We start from the raw sequence: 14,089 nt of genomic DNA on the forward strand, positions 1-14,089 counted from the left end.
TCTCCTTTTCATATTTCCACACACAGGCTTTCTCCTCCAGACCTTTGCCATTTCTTGCCGCTTGCCGCTGCACATGAACCCTAAACACCCTGTGTTTCTGCAGGATTAACTACTACCTCTCGGGAGGCTTCCACCCCGTGGGCTTTCACGTGGTCAACATCCTTCTGCATGGTGGCGTCTCTGTCCTCATGGTGGACGTCTTCTCGGTTCTGTTTGGCGGCCTGCAGTACACCAGTAAAGGCCGGAGGCTGCACCTCGCCCCCAGGGCATCCCTGCTGGCCGCGCTGCTGTTTGCTGTCCATCCTGTGCACACTGAATGTGTAAGTGTCGTCTGCACGAGGCGTCTGTATGCACGTGAGAAGCGATATGACACCCCTATGTCGCCTGGTTTCCTAAAACAGGCTCCCTTTATGTACCCGTCTTGGTTCCAGAGCTGGAGAAAGTCTACTCCACGGTATACTCTAGAAATAGAAAGGACACTCCATAAATACCCTGCCAGGCATTTGAAACAATTCTGTCTGGGGCGGAGACATCTCTCTTGTGAAAAGAAATGCAGAGCACCATATTGGTGGAGACCGTGTCATAAGGTGTGGTGTGATCTCTGGTGATACTTTCTGTTTAGCTTCCAGGATAACACCAGTGGTGAAGGCACGGATGGTAAATATTGCCGGCCTTTGGGGTCTGAAGTTCAGAGGCTAAGAACTGTTCTTCAATGGAGGGTCTGATGCAGTGTTTCTGTGTTCGCTGACAGTTTTATGATTTATAAAATCCTTTCTTAGACTTAACATGATTGTTATGAAAACGCTGTGACATCACCTGGGCTAATATAACCGTTTCCACTTTAGGAATGAGGGAAAGGCCTGGGAGGATAAAAATTTATCCAGGGTGAGGAGCAAGTGGATGTCGGGCAGGACTTAAATTCTGGGCTTCCCAGGCCTCCGCTGAGGAGATGCTGACGTATTTGGTGTTGAACTGGAAAGTGGTGCCCGTGCCCTGCCGGGGAGCTGCTCATGAGGCCTCTCCACCCTCCTCCTCCTCACCCTGTGTGATCCTCTCCCCAAGGTGATCAGGCAGCTCTGGTGGGTGCCCACCCTCCTGGAGGCTACGTCTCCATCCCATCGAGCTGCCTCTGTGTATTTGGAATAGGCTGTGCTGGGATTTCACTAGACGTTTGTGAAGTTTTCAGGAACCACCCCCTGCACCACCACATGGACCCTTTGAAAATGCAAAAGGCAGCATGTTTGCTGAGGGACGAGATTTGACTCGAGTCATTGATTCTGTGAGCACGAAGTAGGTAAAATAATCACATACACTTGATAACTTCCCACACAGTAGACTTCTCTTTTCATCGGGATTGAAATCTCTGCATTTAACCAGTTGCATGTTGCTTCTTGGAGTTTCAAGATGCTGAGCAGAAGTCCTGTTTTTAGCATCTGACTTTATTAAATTGTCTATTCTTCAGTATCAGGAGCGTTGTGGAGTTGTTATCACACCCTCCTCCTGATATCTTTTTAAATCTTTATTTTTTACCTCAGCAAATTCAGAGGACGTTAAGGGCTGGATAGGCTGGGGACTGCTGTGGAAAAATTTAGTTATAAGCTCTTTATAGATAACTGTGACTGAATTAGACTTTGTTTCAATCCGAGTTTTCTCTGGGACCCAGATATAGTGTAGCCAGTGATCCTGAATAAGGGACTGGAAGAGAGGGACTCACTGGAGAAGTTCTGGTTCTGTCTTCCTTCTCATCTAATTTAGCATGATCTCAAAAGCAAAATAAAATACTTGAATTATTAGCCAAGGAAAGTTTTCTAAAATTCTCATTTTAAATATTCAGAATTTGATTTATAAAAAGGTTTCAAGTGCCAACAAGTATAACAGTGTGCTTACACATGTACACACTCACACACACACACATTCTCACACACACTCACACTCCAGATAAATGTACCCTGGGAACATGTAATCTTAAAAGTCCACATTCCAGATGGTTAAAAGGAAACTGAGGCAGACTAGCTCTAGGAGAAAAAGGAGTATTTGAAAAACCTCTCTCTCTTCCCCTGCCCACCAGGACATCCATTCAAATTCAGATTTCAAGAAATACTTGTGGATAATTAAGAGTTAGCATTGGAAGACAGATATTTTGTATGTTTACCTTTCAGTGTTTCCACAGATAGTATTCAGTTTCCTTCTGTCTGCATTACCCTATTATCTCCTACCCTGCAGTTAAAAATTTCAGCTCTAGACCAGGCACAGGGGCTCACACCCATAATCCCAGCACTTTGGGAGGCCGAGGCAGGTGGATCACTTGAGGTGAGAGTTCCAAACCAGCCTGGCCAACATGGCGAAACACCGTCTCTACTAAAAATACAAAAACGAGCCGGGCATGGTGGTGCGCACCTGTAGTCCCAACTACTCGAGAGGGTGAGGCAGGAGAATCGCTCAAACCCAGGAGGCAGAGGCTGCAGTGAGCCAAGACCATGCCACTGCACTCCAGCCTGGGCAACAGAGCAAGACTCTGTCTAAAAGAAAAAAAATTCCAGCTTTAAAAACATGCAAAGAATGGAACACCCAAGGAAACGGGTAGCAGGCGAGCTCCTCCTAGGTGTTCACCAAGGAGCCAGCCCCGCTTTCTGGCCGACAGAGTCAGCAGCCTGAATGATGGCCTTGGGCACAGCAGCCCCAGCCACGTTGATCCCTGTGGGATGAGGACAATGGGGATTTGGTTAGTATACTGCCTCAGTTTACCCCATTTGTCTCAGTGTACATTTATTAAGAGACAGTAATAGCAGTATAGACCCCTGCAGGTTTTAGTGACGTGAATTTCTTTTTTTTTTTCTTTTTTTCTTTTTTTTTTTTTTTGATACACAGTCTTACTCTGTCACCTAGGCTGGAGTGCAGTGGCGCAATCTTGGCTCACTGCAACCTGCACCTCCCAGGTTCAAGTGATTCTCCTCCCTCAGCCTCCCGAGTAGTTAGGACTACAGGCGTGCACCACCACACCAGGCTAAGTTTTGTATTTTTAGTAGAGATGGGGTTTCACCATGTTGGACAGGCTGGTGTCAAACTCTTGGCCCCAAGTGATCCACCTGCCTCAGCCTCCCAAAGTGCTGGGATTACAGGCGTGAGCCACTGTACCTGGCCTAACATGAATGTCTTTATATTAACATTTACATTAATATGTTTTAGGTGTTTATACTCTCCAACATTTCACACCGAAAATGATTTTGCCCACTGCAAATAAGCACCTGAATTTTCCAGTCTTCTAGGGTGATCAGCCTCTAGTGTGCCTGAGATTCAGAGGGTTCTGGGACTGGGGACTTTCCATTTGAAAGCAGTGACAGCCGGGCACATGGGGATGACTTGGGCACCCCACAGTCTTGCCCCCCTCCTGGTCTCCGCTTGGTGATGCTGTCATTGCAGTCGGTGTTTTGTGCTCCTCAACTGACAGGAGTGTCTGTCTTTTTCTTTTCTTTTTTTTTTTTTGAGACGGAGTCTCGCTCTGTCGCCCGGGCTGAAGTGCAGTGGCCGGATCTCAGCTCACTGCAAGCTCCACCTCCCGGGTTCACGCCATTCTCCTGCCTCAGCCTCCCGAGTAGCTGGGACTACAGGCGCCCACCACCGCACCCAGCTAATTTTTTTTTATTTTTATTATTATTATTTTTTTTTTTGAGACGCAGTCTCGCTCTGTCGCCCAAGCTGGAGTGCAGTGGCCGGATCTCAGCTCACTGCAAGCTCCGCCTCCCGGGTTCGCGCCATTCTCCTGCCTCAGTCTCCAGAGTGGCTGGGACTACAGGTGCCCGCCACCTCGCCCGGCTAGTTTTTTGTATTTTTAGTAGAGACGGGGTTTCACCGTGTTAGCCAGGATGGTCTCGATCTGCTGACCTCGTGATCCGCCCGTCTCGGCCTCCCAAAGTGCTGGGATTAAAGGCTTGAGCCACCGCACCCGGCCGTGTCTGTCTTCTTCTAATGAGCCCCCACATTGCCGAGTGGTTTGTAGACACCCAAAGCCTCTGACAGGCCAGTCCCCACTGCAGGGAGGAGAGTCTGGGAGGGCCACACAGCCCCTGGTCTGCTGGTGACTCTTCAGCTCTGTGTGGCCGTCAGCAGGAGGACCCCAGCGCTTTCCTTAGGACAGAAGTGGCTTGTATGGGCTTTACTTTTTGTTTTCCTCAGAGTGTTGGGGAAGATTTCACTTTGTCTGAATTGCAACATCACGGAGAGAAGCTCGGGCCCCCTTAAGAGTTCTGCCTGTAGCCAGGTGTGGTGGTGTGCGCCTGGAGCCCCAGCTACTTGGGAAGCTGAGGTAGGAGGACCGCTCAAGCCTAGGAGTTTGAGGCTGCAGTGAGCTATGATCACGCCAGTGCACTCCAGCCTGGAAAACAGGGTGAGACCCTGTCTCTGAAAGTGAAAAATGAAACAAAATGTTTAAAAAGAGTTCTGTCCATCTAATGAACCCAGACTTGAATCCACAAGGAATTGGGTGGGGAAACTTTCCCCACCCCCCTTAATTCCTTTTCATGGCCCCCATGCAAATTGTACCTATTGGGGAAACAATAGTACCACCTGCTTTATGGATTCAGAGGGATTGCAGTGATTTCTCCAGAAAACTCTGAGTATTTCACGTTATTTGTGAGAAAAAAAAAAATAGCCTTTGTAGAAAAGTTTGCCTAAAAATACATATTATGCAAATATCAGAAAAGGAAAATAAAATGTTTTCTTGCTTATGTACATTCTCAAACAGTGATTGGATACAGTCCCTCCTCGGGTAGCCTTTTCACATTCTTTTAGTGAAATCTCTCTTAATTACTATGCCAAAAAAATTCATTGTAAATACTAAATGCTGTCTTGCTTTAAAACACTTCCCATACTTTAAAATTTTTGTTTTTCTTTATGTCAAGGAACATAATGTACATTGCTTAAAGTCGTGGGATGGTCTTCAACAATTAGCAGAAAGAAACATTTCTGTAAAAATAAGCTTTTGATGTTTAAATTTCATTTTTTGGTGATTCTTCAGATCTACCCTAGATATCCAGATAGCAAGTGGTTTAGGCAGCCTGGCCCTCCTGGCCCCTAGCCCTGGTATTTTTCCAAACCACTTCCTTCCCCCTCTCTCACCTCACTTCCCCTTGGTCTCTGACACCTGCTCCCCCTGTTTCCTGTGACCCTGTTCTCTGTGGTCTCCTTCAGACAGGCTTGTCTGGCTTGGCATTCGTTGCTTTCTCTTCTCTAAAGGGTTGGGATTCCAGTCCATCCTGAGGTGCTGTAGATAGCCACAGCTCTAAGACACTCCTGTCTCCTCTCGTGTCCTCCTGGCATGAGGACCACAGAGCCAGGATGCTCCAGCTACCTCCTCACTCACCCAGGGCTGTGGAGATGACATCTGAGCTTCTGCATCCTTTGTCCTTTGCCTTTCTGCTACTCCTGTTCATAGACACACCCCATAGGACCCGCCGGGGAACTCACAGTGAGCCGCACCCACCCTGTACCAGGCTCTGTTCTGTGTGGCTGCATCTCTGACTATTTTACTGTGTCCCTGATGGAGTGAGTTTCCAGCCCTGAGTATTCCAGAGCTCTCATTGTGTATTCATTTCATTCATAAAGCAATTGGATTGTTCCCCTCCAGCATACTGGCATACTTGTTCCAGATCTGTGAAGCCTTTGTTTTGTCCCTAGCTTCCTTCTCAGTAGCGTTTGTGTGTGTGTGGTGTTCGTTGGGTGGATTTATCAGCTTATTCAATCTTCCCAACCATCACCTAACACCACAGGCTGCCACGCACGCATCATCAGGAGGTCACAGTTACAGTGACGAATGGTCCTCGGCATTTCATGTATAACCAGTGTAGGGGAATCTGCTTCTAAAAGACATTCTTTTTTAGCTATTGACTGCATGTGAACTTGAGAATCATATGTAAATATAGTAATTTCATAGTCAGTGTATATTTTCTTATCTTGATTTATAGAAAAGTCCTTTATTCTGCAGCTCATATATCACATCCCCATCCTCTGGGAAGGGATTAACCTACCAGCCTTTAAAGTGATACCTGGACGATCACAGCAGAGGCTTTGGTCCGTATCACATTCAGGTGCCAGTTAGTAAAGAATCCCACGTAAACTAGTCCAGTACCCCTGGATGGAATTCTGTGTCTTTCATCACCATACAGCATTGGGAGAACAATGACTGGAGTCATCAGCCTGAAAGAAAGAAATACGTAGTTTATATTGCTTCATTCTCACTGAGGAAAGGAAGGGCAGAGTCACCATGTGGAAAATGTGGGAAAGAAATGGCAGAAATTGTATTCAGTGCTCATCCTACTTGTGAATCACTCTTGAAGCATTCGGCTTTCCAGGTTAACCCAGTTAATCAGTTTTGGTCTGAAGGGAAAAAAAAAGGGGCAGAGGCAGCTTTGAAGGATTACTCCTGTGTCTTTTTCTATCGGCAGGACGGCTTTTCACACTTCTCTCGCACTTTTATGTCCTTCATGTTTCCAATCACATTTTATTTTTTAAATATCATGCCCTTTGAGCTGATAACATTTTCCGATTGAAAATCCACTTTGTGACCTCAGAAGACTCAGCCTTTGGAGCTCTTGGGTATCGTGTGTTAAAGAACACAGCTCACAGCTTTTACGGCACACACATATCGCCGTCTGTGTCCAGCAGAATAGCTAGCAGCAGGTTCAAACCAATCCGCTGTTCTCTGGAAGCAGTTAAATCAAGTCCTATACCCAAAAGGAAGGAGAGAACCGATTGTAAGATAACACCAAGCGCTGTTGCACAGCTACATCGTGTATTTATTTTAATAGGTGGCAGAGTCTGGGAAGTTTCTTGTTTTATATGTCTAAAGAATTTTGGTTTTGGCCAGGCACAATGGCTCACACCTGTAATCCCAGCACTTTGAGAGGCAGAGGTGGGTGGATCGCTTGAGCCCAGGAGTTCAAGACCAGCGTGGGCAACATGGTGAAACCCCGCCTCTACAAAAAATACAAACATTAACCAGCTGTGGTGGTGTGCGCCTGTGCTCCCAGCTACTCAGGAGCCTGAGATGGAAGAATTGCTTGAGCCCAGGGGGTTTGAGGCTACAGTGAGCCAAGATCACACCACTGCACTCCAGCCTGGGTGGCAGAGTGAGACCCTGTCTCAAAAAAAAAAAAAAAAAAAAAAAAATTGTTGTGTCTCCTAAGTTTAGGATTTGCTTAAATGTGTTTTATGTAATTCTTTGTTTTCTTCCCCCTCTTTTAAGGTTGCTGGTGTTGTCGGCCGTGCAGACCTCCTGTGTGCCCTGTTCTTCTTGTTGTCTTTCCTTGGCTACTGTAAAGCATTTAGAGAAAGTAAGCATTCTGTTTGCCTTCTTAATTTTCCACCTTCTTCATGTTTTTGTCCTGTTGAGCAGTGTCTTAACAGGTGGGAAAGAATCCATCTATATGAGTGTGTCACTCTGAGGGGTTGTGGACCAGAGGATGCATAAACTCTCTTTAGATGTGTGTGTCTGTTTTGCGCCATCGCTTTTTCCATAATGCAAAGCTCTGACATTGGTGTTCACACTGTGGCCTATCGTATTGGGTACTGAGACCAAGAGCAGAAGCAGCAGCAGGATTGAGTTTTGCTATTTTATTTCCTGCAAAATTACAGGATTGCGAATGATTCCAGGACAGCCTTTTCTGTTTTGATGTTCTGGGTATTTATTGCCCAGCTATCCTTCCACAGCTTCCAAAGGTGGCTTGGAAAGAGCCAGGGAGATTTTTCATAAATTGTCCCTCCTTCATCCCATCCTGTCCAGACTGAACCCAGGCTCAGGCCCTGTCTTGGAGCACCTGCGACTGCACTAAGGTGCAGCAGAAAAGTGACCCCAGTGGCCCTAGCCTGTGCCAGTACCCACTCAGGGCATGGGTACCCACAACCACACCCACCTCCTTTTATTATTATTACTTTATCATACCTGGATAAAACCACCACTTCTTCCCATCGCTTGTCAGTTTTCTGATACTTTAGAGAGTTTGGGGACAGCTGAGCAGAACAGCTTCAAGTATTGAGAATACTGGTGGTGACTTTTCTTCCTGTAGCTTAGCAACAATGCACTTCAGTCTCTTCCTGGGGTGGGGGTCTCCCCACCTGTGATGGTTATAAATCTCCCAAGAGACACGCAGCCGCCAGAGACCTGGCGAGGTTGCACAGGCTGGCCCCATCATGAATTCAGTACCATCATGTGGCTCTTCATGAGACAGTGAATCAAGAACGGGACTGGGAGGGAGGGGTGCCTTCACTGCCTCACTGTTAACATTCACTACAGATAACGGTTCTTCCTTTTCAAAAGTTGGCAACTAAATCTGAATTTACAGATACAGATGATAACAGTTTATCAGAAATCATATCTTTCCTGAAGAAAATTAAAAAATAGGAGTTGTGGGCCCAGCACGGTGGCTCACGCCTGTAATCCCAGCACTTAGGGAGGACGAGGTGGGCAGATCACTTGAGGTCAGGAGTTCGAGACCAGCCTGGCCAACATAGTGAAACCCCGTTTCTACTACAGGTACAAACATTAGCCAGGCGTGGTGGTGTGTGCCTGTAGTCCTAGCTACTCGGGAGGCTGAGGCAGGAGAATCGCTTGAACCTAGGAGGCTGAGGTTGCAGTGAGCCAAGATTGCGCCATTGCACTCCAGCCTGGGTGACAGAGCAAGACTCTGTCTCAAAAAAAAAAAAAGGAGTTGTGACTTTTCTCAAAGACAACTCTAAAGTTTCTGAAAGTGCCATTTTATTGATTTTAACATATCTTCCCTTAAAGTCACTACTCCCTATTCTGAATGGTTTTCAAAGACATCAAAGTGATTTTTGAGGAAAGTACTAAACCTTGATAGATTTAACTTGTGGGGGACATCATTTAGGAGATACGATGGAACCTGTCACTGCTTCTAAAGATTGCTCTTGTGAAATAATGAAATAGCTATCATGATACGAAACACTCTTCCCTCAGGTGAACAGATACATGTATTGGCCTCCTTTAATGGAGTATTCTCACAGAAAAGTGAAAAGGCTAGATATTTTATATCCTTTTTCTGGAAGCTTTTACTAACCTTTTCTGTTTTAATTCACAAATTTGTATATTTATATATATTACATGTAGATTTTGGATACATTTGTAAATTATAAAATTATTTTCAAGTATCCATACAAAAGATACTTTTTTTATAAGGCTTTTGGCAAGAAACCAATACCAAAGTTAAAGGTACTGAAATGTGTGATGGCTGTTCAGTTAGTTAACACTTTGACTTACGAGAAGTAGGCGAAGTATATTTCAATACTGACATAAAGATATTAACTGTATGTACCAACATGACCTTTCTTGTTTATCTGGTAACGTTCTTTTAGCATTTATAATGTTTATTTTTAAATTGGAAGGAAATTACGAGGACTTTAATGTTAAGTTTGTAGATGTTTTTGAGAGCGTTAACCTGGGCGTTTTTGCATTTGCAAACCGATAGCAGTGGTAGATGTGTCTTCCGCAGAAACCTTTTCATAGATTTTGACTTGGTTGAAGTTACTTGGGGCAGTTAAAAGACAGATGGGTGGACTGGGAAACCTTTGAAGAATGCTTTCTCTTGACCTCTTGTCTGCAGCTGCCCCTTTCATGGGATCTGTTCTCTTGTTAACATGAACCCTCTTGAGGAAAAGGAAAGCACTGATTTCAATGGAGCCGATGGAGTCGCCTCCAGACTGGTCTCTGGGCCTTTGCAGGCACCAACAGCTTACTGGGTCTTTGGAAAATACAAAACGACAGTAGTTTGCATCTTATGCTCATCCAGGCCTTGGTGTCTTGACCCCGAAACTGATTGTTCATCCTGCATTTTGTGTCCTTCCTGTCCCCTCATGGTGCCCACCTGCCCTGGCAGGCTTTGAGTTAACGGATCATCACAGTTTTTCTCGGCAGTGTAAAGTGGACAGTTTAAAACACCCATCCTCGAGCTGCTTTTTCTATCATTTGGAATTGGCTTTCACTGCTATTTTCCATTCCCACTCATCGCTTCCAGACTTCCGCCGGAGTGATTGGATTCTGCCTCAATTCCATCGCAGGCCTGGAGGCGCAGAGCCGCCTGGATTCTTGAGAGAGGGCCTTAGACACACGGTGACCAGCTTACTTGGGGGAGTCCCCTGTGTCCCACATGTGAGCAGGTCTCTGACCCCTCCCCAACAAGGTTCTGTGCCCTGAGACCCACCCTCTGTCACTTCAGGACCTCAGGGCTGGATACCCAGCCCCACCCACCTCGTTCCCTGGCCCAGCGACATCAGAACAGCCTCTCACGCTGCCAGCCCATCTCTCCCCTCCTCCTCACAACTCCCAAAGTTCCCTTTGTGTGATCAACCCCAGAACCAGGGCTAATGAAGTCTGTGGAGCCTCTCCTAGTGTCTTAGCAGAGGCTCTGTTTTTAGTAACTTTTCTGTTTCTGATTTTCCATACTCCTTTTTAAACATGCTAAGAATAGAATGTGCTTCTTTGTTGATAGATGACAACTCTTTGGAATAATCCTTGAACATCATCATGTTAATGTTCAGTGAAGATCGTAGGGTGCTTAAGAGTCTTTTTTTAGGAGGAGAAAACTTTCTACAAATGAACAATACCTTTACAGAGAAGAAGCAGTAAGAGTCCCATATGCAAAAATAATTCTGGTTAACGTGTTCATGAAAAGCCGTGGTTTCTGATTCTGTTCTAAAATAGTAGAAAGGCTTATTGATTTTAGTCATTCATTCCATCACCAATAGTTAATCAGACTTTAAGGATGTTTCTTGTACCAGGTCCGGTTTCCGGTGCTGGGGATACAAAGACTAGAACAACAAAGGTCATGCCCCTGAGGGGCTTACCGTAACTCTAGTGTATTTTGATTAAAATAAAGCTTCCGTGATTCAGAATGTCTACAGAGCAGAATATTCTAGTTCTCCTTCCTTTCCTGTTGACTTTTTCCTTCCTGTACCCCTCATAGCAGGCACTCAGTAAGGATCCTTTCTTTTCATGGTGTGTTTATGCAGAATGGGAGGCCATGGCCTTTATTCTACTTATTTCCTTCATCTTCTATTAAATTTCTTTCAGTACAACAAAACAGAGCTCTTGATCCTAATGAAAATTCAGGTGTATATATATTTTCATTTGGATCTAGAGCTCTGTTCCTTTGGAGTCTGAGATACCTTAAACAGTCACATGTTTATTTACTTACTTATTTATTTTGAGACCAAGTCTTGCTCTGTTGCCGAGGTTGGAGTGCAGTGGTGCAGTCTCAGCTCACTGCAACCTCTGCCTCCCAGGTTCAAGTGATTCTCCTGCCTCAGCCTCCCAAGTAGCTGGGACTACAGTCACCCGCCACCACGCCCAGCTAATTTTTGTGTTTTTAGTAAAGACGGGTTTCACCATGTTGACCAGGCTGGTCTTGAACTCCTGACCTCAAGTGATCCGCCCACCTTGGCCTCCCAAAGTGCTGGGATTGTGGCCTGAGACACCATGCCCAGCATTGTTTTTTTGTTTTCTGTGGTTTTTTGTTGTTGTTGTTGTTGTTGTTTTTTGAGATAGAGTTTTGCTCTTGTTGCCCAGGCTGGAATGCAGTGGCACAATCTTGGCTCACCGCAACCTCTGCCTCCCAGGTTCAAGCGATTCTCCTGCCTCAGCCTCCAGCCATGTTTTTATTTTACCCTATCTAGTCAGTACAAATTGTACAAAAAGCTGAGTGGTAAACACATGTATTTATTGTCATTGCGATGGTGATTTCTTGTTCCAAGTGCCCATGTCTATAAATGTTCAGCAGAGAACAAAAACTAACTCTTTTGTGGTAGACAAGTCCATTGTTTATTGAGATACAAATAATATTGCCATTTAATGTTTAAATTTCAAGTTTAAAGTAACCTTGGTCTTTGTACTTCTGGGATCTGAACATAAATTCAAAGAAAGGCCTAACATCAGAGGAACAAATTTAATATTATTTTATAAGGGAACAAAAAATTAAGTACTCTAAAATTAATGATTCAACTAGTTAATAAGTTCTTTCAGAGAGTGCATTTTTTTGGTAACATCATTAACTTTTTTTATGGATGGTATGTCTTTGTTATAAAATTCTGGACAATTTTTAACTGCTTGAGTTTATTCACAAGCAATCCTGTCCTAATCTCTGGAATCCTAGTATTTTCAGAAAATGAAAAATGTACTCACATAACATTTCTGGGACTCTGCCTCTTGTTTTTTTTTTTTTTTTTTGGTGCATAAATAGAATGTCTAGCAAGATCTTTGCAACGGAATTTTTAAAAAGTAGGTGTCCTTACAAAGGAAGCATGCATTTTCTTGAAAAAACAAAACAAAACACTAAGTCAGATGAAATCAATGGCACACTGGGTATTACTTCTGAATGCCTAAAACAAAAAGTGTTATTCTTACAATGAGGCATCTTGTATTTACATCTCTCTTAAAGCCTGGTATTTCAGATTGGAAACAGATCATCTCTGCACATTAAACGCGCTAGAATAGCCAAAACAATTTCGTTTCCAAACTAATACTTTAAAATACTTGTTTCATGGGAGTTAAGACCAAAAGGAGAAATTTAATCTCATTTATAGTGGGGAGAAGAGAGTCTTTTCCAGAGGGGGATGGATTTTCTATATACCTAGAACAATCATTTTAAGTTCTAAATTATTATTCATAGTATCAAAGGCAGGATCTCAAATCTCCGTTATTCTTAAGCTGTATAGCTTCCCTTAAGCTGTATAGTTCTATAGCTGTATAGTTCACCTTAAGCTGTATAGTTCAGGCACTAAAATGGGATAACTCTTACTCTTGGGATATCATTCCCTCGTATTTTCATTCTGATTAAAGACACCTGTTTTTCTTTGACTTAGAATCACACTGCTTACAAAATAGGGCAGTTGGCTAACTCATGTCCGATAGGACACTTGGTTTTAGATTTGGGGCCATTGCTGACTGCATTCTGATGGTGGGAGTCATGCAGATTCTCTTTTCCCTGTTTCTTTGGTTCCTTCATTGCTTGATTTTCCCCCAAATGGATCCGTGTTTTAGAGCAGCAAGCCTGACTTCTTTCATTCTGTGCATAGAAGCACGGCTCAGTCGTTCCAGCTTTTGGAACGTGAATCTGATGCTCATTGTGTTGCTCTGGCAGAGAGAGAGTCGCGGCCACCTGTCGGGGTGGCGTGGTTCCCACACACAACATGACGTGCCAGTTTCGAGCGGCAGAGATGCCAGGCATAGAGTGGTGGAGAGGGGTAACTTGTATAATGTGATGCTTTTTCTGAAAGGAGATCTTCCCACTGGAAAGGAGTGCCAAATCCGAGGCACATGCTTCATTAAATGGATCACATCTGCTGGCACTTGTGGGTGTTAGCACTGACAAGTGTCTTTCTGTCATTGCATTTTTTTCCCTGCGCTCCCTTCACTCCCTTAGCCTTTGCCTCCATTTACCCAAGTGAGTGAATTCTCTTAGATGCTAGAGACAAGATACTGAAACGAGAAGAACATTGCCTAGGCACGTCTCTAGTCAATTCTGGATCATAAACTATTGATGTTTGCTAATGCTGCATAATTATCCTAGAGCAAGTTGTCTTCTTAAAGGATGAGAGAGGCAGCGTGGTGTCCAAATGGTTTTTGTTTTTTTCCCATCCTCTCCTGGGTCATTGGTACTTGAAATGTAACAATCTTGATGGAGAGGAGACGGAGAATGCTGGGGAAGAGTGATGTCCTCAGACGCTTACCTAGAGCCATGTACAAGTTAGAATTTTAAATCTGGGGAAGATGTTTCTGAATAAAAATCTTTGTAAGTGCAGCTGTGCTGAAGGTGACATCTGCCACTCAGAATTTATATGTACTGTTTTTAACAGTTACTTCTAAATTTAAAATGAAAATTATTGATTTTCTCCATGGTTTTTAAATATTTCTTATGTAATTTTTATTTATTTATTTATTTATTCATTTTAAAGAAGAATATCTTAATGATGGCGATTCTTCCAGTATGAAGGGGTTCAAAGATTAAAAGTGAAAAGACCTGAATTCTGGCAGTATTTGTCCACGCTGAGCAAATGATTAACTTTTGGGTATTAAATTACATGTCAT

General features: G+C 44.1%; 1 protein-coding gene across 5 annotated transcripts in view; it reads left to right on the forward strand.

The window, feature by feature from the left end:
- Window positions 1-14,089, forward strand: part of TMTC4 (transmembrane O-mannosyltransferase targeting cadherins 4) — a 69,850-nt gene that overhangs the window by 11,597 nt on the left and 44,164 nt on the right. For all 5 annotated transcript variants that reach the window (XM_031934950.1, XM_023218014.2, XM_023218009.3 and 2 more), the window contains 2 exons: window positions 104-320; window positions 7,241-7,328. In XM_031934950.1, coding sequence (XP_031790810.1) covers window positions 169-320; window positions 7,241-7,328 — 240 coding nt within the window. In that variant the 5' untranslated portion in view covers window positions 104-168. The remainder of the gene's footprint in view (window positions 1-103; window positions 321-7,240; window positions 7,329-14,089) is intronic.

Source organism: Piliocolobus tephrosceles, chromosome X, assembly GCF_002776525.5.
Source record: "Piliocolobus tephrosceles isolate RC106 chromosome X, ASM277652v3, whole genome shotgun sequence".
Classification (NCBI taxonomy): Eukaryota; Metazoa; Chordata; class Mammalia; order Primates; family Cercopithecidae; genus Piliocolobus; species Piliocolobus tephrosceles.